The sequence below is a fragment of the Bison bison genome, unplaced genomic scaffold, assembly GCF_000754665.1.
Source record: "Bison bison bison isolate TAMUID 2011002044 unplaced genomic scaffold, Bison_UMD1.0 scf7180017864491, whole genome shotgun sequence".
Lineage (NCBI taxonomy): Eukaryota > Metazoa > Chordata > Mammalia > Artiodactyla > Bovidae > Bison > Bison bison.
Genome location: NW_011495050.1, coordinates 4,022,269 through 4,030,782, shown reverse-complemented (window position 1 = coordinate 4,030,782; position 8,514 = coordinate 4,022,269). Strand labels below are relative to the sequence as shown.

The 8,514-nt window shown below is 42.2% G+C and overlaps 1 protein-coding gene across 1 annotated transcript in view; it reads right to left on the bottom strand.

Moving 5' to 3' along the window:
* Positions 1–8,514, bottom strand: part of EXT1 (exostosin glycosyltransferase 1) — a 314,014-nt gene that overhangs the window by 41,398 nt on the left and 264,102 nt on the right. Inside the window, exon 2 of the mRNA XM_010863424.1 lies at positions 415–508. Coding sequence (XP_010861726.1) covers positions 415–508 — 94 coding nt within the window. The remainder of the gene's footprint in view (positions 1–414; positions 509–8,514) is intronic.

Here is an 8,514-nt window from a genome sequence, read left to right as displayed (position 1 = left end):
GGGGACAGAACAAGTTTGATTTGGGGAAATACCACTCATTAGCCATCTTTACTGCTGTTGAAACTGGCTTCCAAGGAGGAGGGCTGAGCCTCCATGAGGAGTCCGGCTCTGCTGCCTGGTGGGCAGTCAGATCTACTCTCTGTTTGCAAGCCCATCTCTGAGAACCTACCTTCCCTTGAGATTCCCACTGAATCTCCTCATGTCCAAAGGCAGGGTGTAAATCCTCCTTCTGCCCCTCACGCATATAAAAGGTTGCAGATTTTCTTGGGAAAACAGATTTCAGGTGTTCCAGGCAAACCATGCATTTGGTTTAGATCCCAGGAGATGTGTTAAGGTGAACCCTTCTCCCCTCACCCCACCCCCTGTCTGATGTCAGTTCTCAACTCTGTTCTGGGGATGATCAGGGTCTCTTACCTGCAGAGCCTCCAGGAACCTGAAGGACCCAAGCCTGCGACCACGAGGAACCAGACAGAAAGTGGCATTGTGCAGCATTTCCCGATAATCATATCTAGAAGGAGAAGAGGTGCCATCAGCAAACAAAGATCATTAAGAAGGAGGCGGAGTGAATGGGCATACCTAGGGTGCGTGAAGCCACCCAGAGCAACTTGGGTGGTACACAAGCCAGCCCCCCCTTTTCCAGGGGGAAGGCAGGAAGGGTTGTTGCATGACGGAATGGAAATATGACCCTTCCCACTGGACAAAGCAATTAGAGTCTTGTGCAAATAATACGTAAAAGACAAGTCTGATGGTCTCAGTGACATTTTGGCTTGCTCAGCCTTTACTTTGCAAATCAGGTTTTTTCGTGTCTTGGCAAAAATAGGTTGCCTTCATCAGCTTAAAAAAATAATCACTGCTAGTTGTTCTTTTATAATGCCATATCATTCAGGAACCTGAAGACTGCTCTTGTTTCCTACCTACCCCAAGAAACCATGCTATTAAAATCTACTCAGGAAACCTCCATTCTGAGCACAAAACATTTATTTTCTCCTTCAAGCTGGAGTTTCTACTTTTAACCAAGAACATTCGGTTACCCCAGACAAACACTCCTGTGTAAGAATGGTTGGCATGGAGGAAAGAGAGAAAGAGCCAGCCCAAGAAACTGGGAAAGAGAAGAAATAACAAGAGAAGGAAAAATACTCAGGGCTGTGGGAAACTGGGCAAGAGATGAGATGATCGTGTCTTTTACTCAAATACCATTGAGCCAGCTCACGTTGTTATTGCACTTGAAAAAATGCAAAATAAAACAGGAATGTCACCTGTCTCTTTATGTCAGTGGAGTGCAGGGAAAGACAACAAGCACCTCGTTTTGTTTAGGGCTGGCACTTGAAACATGATTTCCACAAACCCAGTCCTAAACACACAGCTGAAAGTTCACTCGGAGTTGAAGCAAAGTTGGGAAACTGGAGAAGGCTCATGTCCTGGGAAGGCCCAGCTTCTCAGGGCTAGGATGAAATCACGCTAGTATGAAATCACTCTCGTTTTTCAAGAACTTCCTGGGCTCAGCAGACAGGTGTGCCTTTGACAGTAGCATATGTCACTGGCATTTTCTGACTCTAATAGTCTAATTTAATCATAGCCTGAAGGCACTGAATTCTTCCCTCCTCTTTTGGGGATACTGATATATACATTTATATTTTTAAAGTCCACATCTATTTTTATAATCTTATACAAACTAGGCATATGGGAGTAAGCCAATTTTCAATTATAAACCCGTCATTAAGAAGAGACATCATGCACAGGACCATTTGCTTAAATAAGCGTGTACAACTAATTTGCACAAGAAAAGGTCACCATGAATGGATTATCTCCATTGAGAGTAAAAATTTTAAAAAAGAAAGAAAGAAAAAAGAATATCCTTGCTGCGTTAATTAAACTGTAAAATAGACTTCAAAGTGGAAAGGTTTTTAAGAGGGCTCTAATTTAGCTAAATGAAAAAAATATTAAATTATGTCAGTACTGGCTTCTCTTTTCCTCACCAAACATAAGAAAATAATTGACAAGGATCTCGGGCTCAACTGTTGATAATGTCTGAATATCTACCTAATCAATCGAGACCAGGGAAACACACACAATGTATGTATAAAGTTTAAACTGAAACTTTAATATAAAAAGGTCAAATATACTTGAGGCTACAGCAAAGTTTAATAAATACCCAGAATAGAAACCCCTAAGGGGCTGGAACAGAAGGCCCTACCTCCTCATCATTAGGCTGCTAAAAATGTAAAACCCTATTAATGTTCTGGATTGTAACAAGTTTCAAAGTTTTCAGCTGCAGAATTTACTTGAGTGAGGGAGCAGAGGGAGAAGAAAAGCAGAAAACTTGAGGAAAAACTCAAATGACAGTATTCAAGGTGTGGATTTTTAAGTGGTTGTAGAGAGGGATTTGCTGATGTATGGAATCAAGCTTCATGATTGAAGCTAGTGTTCATTCACATAAAAGGTAACAGGAGAAAGGGGACAAGCATTCTTGCTGGAATCAGGAACCCACTAGGCAAGCTGTGAAGTTCAAAGTGAAACAATGGGCTTTCTGGGCCTCAGTTTCCTCATCTGCAAAATGAGTCAGTTGGGCAAGATGACTAAAGATTGTCTGGAATATTCCATAATTATTATTATTTTTTTAAAGTATTTCTCAAGGCTTTTTGTTTGTTTGTTTTGATGTGGACCATGTTTTAAAAGTCTTTATTGAATTTGTTACAATATTTGTTCTGTTTTCTGTTTTTAGGTTTTTTTAGTTGTGAGGCATGTGGGTTCTTAGCTTCAGGACCAAGGACTGAACCTGCATGCTCTACACTGGAAGCAAAGTCTTAATCACTGGACCGCCAGGGAAGTCCTCCCGTGACTCTTTATTCTTTCATTAGTTTATGTCCCTTTGAGACTATCCCACCGCTCCAAAAGTTTCCACAGCCACTGTATGTATGTATGTGTCTAAGGGACTTCCCAGCTGGTGTCAGTGGTAAAGAATCTGCCTGCCAATGCAAGAGACGAAAGACACAGGTTCAATCCCTGGGCATGGCAACCCACTCCAGTATTCTTGTCTGGAAAATCCCATGGACAGAGGAGCCTGGTGGGCTACTGTCCATAGGGTCACAAAGAGTCGAACATGGCTGAAGTGACTTAGCATGACACACATATTTCTATAGAAATCTGCTTGTCTATCCAATGTGCAATGTGCGTATTTATACTGACATACAAAGACATACAAAAACATAAGCACGTACAACTTAAAACAATGATTTTCCTATTTCTCACCATGCTCAGCCCATGAACCATCAGCTCTAGTGACAGTGAGCCTATGAATGACTGTGTACGACAACTGAAGAAATGATGACGCCTGCAAGGGGCTGATGGTCCTAATAGAACCACGCGAATGTGTGGTACTCTCCCTACTCAGCTCTTTGGTCTGCTCATACGCCCACATCTACCTCCTTCTAAGAGCTCAAACTCATTTACTCAGTCATTCTTTCAAGAAATACTATGTTCCAAGCACTGTTCTAGTCCTGGAAAAGATGCTTCTCCTGCTGCTAGACCTACCAAAGCCTCATCAGATAAGTAGAAAAGGCTGACGAGGATTTCAGGGGTAGTATCTCCCTGGGGGTAGGTGTTCTCAGTACACTGTGGAAGGCTGGCCTTCCAGAACGACACAGTAAGGAATTCTGTGGATGCTCCTTCCAGCAAAACACCAATTTACCTGATACCAAGTATAAGAACATTCACTGAAAAAGCTGATATGCATGAACTATTTACAAAACAGAAACAGACTCAGACTTCGAATGACCTTACAGCTACCAGGGGGTAAGAGCTGGGGAAGGGAGGGCATAGTTAGGAAGTTTGAGACGGCATGTACACACTGTTGTATTTAAAACAGAAAACCAACAAGGACCTACTGTACAGCACAGGGAACGTGGCTCAATATTCTGCAATAACCTAACTGGAAAAAGAATTTGAAAAAGAATAGATATGTGTGTATGTCTAACTAAATCACTTTGCTGTATACCTGAAACTAACACATTGTTAATTAACTATGATGCAATATAAAATAAAAAGTTTAACAAAGAACATTCATTGACGATTTCTGGAAATTGTCCTAAGAGCATCATGACACGTGGAAAACCATTCGTTCAGGAAAATCTACCAAATCTCAGCAAGAACTGTGAGCATCTGGGGCATCTGAGCCAAGATCCGCTCCATTACCAACCCTCACTAGCTCTGCCTTACAGAAGCTCTAAGGTAGGTGAGTATAGCTGAGAAGACTAGGATCCCTCTACCTCAGCTCTCATCAAGAAAGTGAAGACAACCTATAGAAAAGAAAGCAAATATTTTCAAATTATCAATTTGGTAAGTGGCTTTATCCACCAAAGGTAAAGAACTCTTGCAAACCAACAATCAGGATAAATAATCCAATTTAAAAATAGGCAAAGGCTTTGAATAGATACTGTTCCAGAGAAAATATGCCAAGTGCCAATAAGCACATGAAAAGATACTTAACCATTAGTCATTAGGGAAATGCAAATCAAAACTATAAGATATTATTTTATACCACAAAGATGGCTATAATCAAAAGGACAGATGACAACAGGTGCTGATGAGAAACTGGAATATAAACCTCATATATTGCTGGTGGGAAGGTACTATGGTACAGCCCCATTGGAAAATAGTCTGGCAGTTTCTTTTAGAACTAAAAATGAGCTTAGTGTATGACCCAGCAATTGCATACTTGGGCATTTATCCCAGAGAAATGAAAGTTTATTTTCATGCAGAAACTTGTCCATGAATGTTCACAGTTTTATCCTTAATAGCCCCAAACTGTAAACTATCCAAACATCCTTTAATGGGTGAATCATTCAACCAATTGTGGTGCATGTATAACTTAGAATACTTACTAGCAAAAAAAAGGAAATGTCTCTCCATGAACCCTGGCAAGGCATGCCCCCCCACTATATGGGTGAAAGGTCTCCCCTCATCTTCTGGCTCCAGCACTGGTGACAGACACATAGTAGGCCTTCAAGAAACACATGTTGAGTAAATTAATGCATGAATTAGTAGATGTCTCCCCTAGAATACACTGCTGCATCCATGTTGGAAGACATGCATGGTCTCAGCACAGCTACTGCCATCATATGAACTGGAAAACTTCAGGCTTGTATGTACAGATACACACAAGCAACCTTCAGGAAATTATTCTCAGTGAAAAATCCAATCTTGAAAGGACACACACTGAATTATCCCACTTATATAGCATTAATTAACTAACATAATTACAGGGATGGAGAACAGATTAGTGGTTACCAGTGGATAGGGATGGGGGAAAACATGGGGAGAGGACAGGTCAAGTGAGGGGGACAGTCTTTTTAGTGACCACTTCTTACCTATGATTTAAGCTTAGAAGTATAAATCATATTGAAGTCATAAACTTCATAAAAACAAGAAATAATGAACATATGAGATCCTAAGCAAGAAGGTAAGTAGATGAGGGAGGCAACTAATCTCAGATACAGATTTAATTAATAATGCTTTTGTTACCCTTTTCAGATGGCCATTAAGTCCCTGCTTGTATAGATGATGACACAGAAGGTAGAACAGTTTCTATAAACTACTGTAATGAAAAATGCAGTCAAAATGACATGACCCCATATTTAACCTAGAAACCAAAACCATTCTACGGCCGTAATAATTTTCTCCTTAAAGGTGTATTGAATAATACATGGGATACACCCCATTTAAAATGGGCCATATAATAATGCATAATTGAAGTCCTTCCCCTCCATATGAAACGCATTCTTTTTTTCTTTTTTGGCTGGCAGCAATTCAGTGCAACCAGGAAGTGGATGCAGGGCAACGTGGCATTACTGCTGGGTCCTCACAGTACACTCTTCCAACTAGAAGCATCATCTGGGAAACTGGCAGAAACGTCAATTCTCAGCCTCACCCAGGCCTGCTGACTCAGAAACTCTGGGGGAAGGGCCCAGAATTCCATGTTTCAATAAGCCCTCCAGGTAATTAAGATGCACCCTAAATTTTGAGAACCACTGGCATGGTAGTGAAGAGCTTAGTAATTAAGAGCTTAGTGGTCTAAAGCTTAAGCAGCTTTAGACCAGGCCAAGCCTGGGTTCCACTTTTATCTTGGCTATTCACAAACTGAGTGATCTTGGGAAAAGTTATTTAATTGTCTAGATCTTAGTTTCCTGGTTGGCAAAATGGGGATAATACTTTTACTGGGAGGATTAAATGATACATTTTAACGAAAGCCTATTACACTCTATAAACAATCCATAAATGGTAGCTGTGATTATGATGATGGAAGGGAGGCAACCAGATAGAATGGAAAGTACAGCCAACTTGAAGTCAGAAAGCCTGGGCTGAAGAACTTGGGTTCTGGACCTACCACTTTCCGTGTGTCCCTGTGCAAACTGTTTAGCTCCTCTGAGCCTCAGAGATGTGAGGATTAAATGAGATTAAGTGCATACAGTAGAAACTGCAATGCACTACATGACTGTAAATTTTTGTAGAAACTACAGCAATTCAAGAGGAATAAAAACATTTCAAAAAAGTAACAAACAAATACAAAAGATCAGATTCCCAAAGACAGTGCCAGGGAGAAGTGTGGAGCAGACCCTTGGAAATTAAACAAAAACAGAAGCTATGAATCACAACAGCAGCTTCTAATTGAAAGGATTTTGCCTTATTATCAAAAGCTCCACAGCCAAGGATGCTGCTGGCACAGTGTGCCCACGGGTCCCCCTGGGCTTCCTACAATTCCTTAGTAGCAATCTGCCACGCGGGGCTATTTTCTGCTAATCAAAGAGGACAGGGAAGAAGTGAGGCAAGCCCGCATCTCTGTAGTCACACAGTTTTAGTCTCCCCCAATGATGCTACTGTTTGTCTCAAGTATTTATTTACAAACTAAGTGAGGGACTTCCCTGGTAGTTTAGTAGCTAAGGCTCTGTGCTCCCAGTGGAGGGGTCCTGGGTTCGATCCCTGGTCATGGAACTAGATTTCATATGCCACAGTTAAGGGTTCACACTGGGCTTAAGAATTAAAAATAATAATAAAGAAATAAAGTAAGTAAACTTCTATAGCTGATTTGTTTTCTCTCAGCCCCCCATCCTCATAAGTACTTAAACTTCTTTTCTTACCCCCAGGGTGGAATCACATTTCTGAAGGAAAAAAAAGAAAGAAAGAACACAAAAACAACTTAAGACTGCTGTAGTTACAGTGCTGTGGGATAAGGGAAATAAGCTTCCTCAGCATCTCCGCTGTACTTTCTTTATTCATTCAGCAAACATTAGCTGAATGCCTACCGTGTGTCAAGTACTTTTCAAGGAACAGTACTTCTCCAGGGAGAAGGTAGATGTGTTATCAAATGATTGTCATTTAGTGAGGGATATGGGAGGATGGAGGCAAGGATGCAGAGAAGACCAGTGACAAGTCACCCCTTGGCTCTCGTGGGAAGAGTGAGAAGAAAGCATGTCTCCTGGAGGAAGGGAGACTCTGAGCCAAATATTAAAGGAAGAGCAAGACCCAGTCTGGGGCTTTCCTTGTGGCTCAGTGGTAAAGAATCTGCCTGCCAATGCGGGAGACATAGGTTCAATCGCTGATCTGGGAAGACCCCACATTCCACAGAGCAACTAAGCCTGGGAGCCCAACTACTGAGCCCACGTGCCACAACTATCGAAGCTCACACACCCTAGAGCCCATGTTTCACAACCAGAGAAGTCACTGCAATGAGAAGCCCCCCACCACTAGAGAGGAGCCCCCGCTTGCTGCAACTAGAGAAAAGCCTGAGCAAAGCAGTGAAGACCCAGCATGGCCAAAAGTAAATAAATAAAAGTAAATTAAAAAAAAAAAAAAAGAATCAGTCTGGCAAAGACCTGAGAGGAGGCCATGGGCATTTTTGGTGGTGGAGCTAGCAGAGGAGTGAGACAGTGAGATAAACTGCCCACAGTCTGGGGTCAGGGGTGGGGAGGGGCCAGTGAGGCTGCTGGTACAGGCAGGGTCTCCCTGGAAAGATCACGTGCGATAACTGCTGGACCTCAGACATGACCCCGTGTGGGCACTCATGAGCCACTGAACGGCTCAATGACCTATCATGGAAGGAACTCTTAGGTAGGACTTGATGCAAGCCAACTAGACAGGCAGGCATGGAGTTCAGACAGCCCCATAACCTTGCCAATGCAGGTCATCTCAAAGGAGGCATGAGGCTCCAGCTCCAGGCTGTTTTATTCTAAAGGGCCTTTGCTCTCCACTACATGGCACTGCCTCCTGGGGCAGTTCACACAAATGCAGCTTCCGACACAGTGATGTCCTCAACGGTTGACCTAGTTTCAAGCACTGGCAACAGACAGCCCCATTGCAAGGGACTCTTTTCCCCCTACTCGAAATTCTGCCCCCTGTCACATCCAGAGCTCAGTCTGAGATGGTGCTCTGTCATTTAATAACTATGGCCCTTTTGTGGATTACTACAGATTTAACATTAACAAATTTCAATTTTTTGTGAGAAAATCCCCAAATCCATAG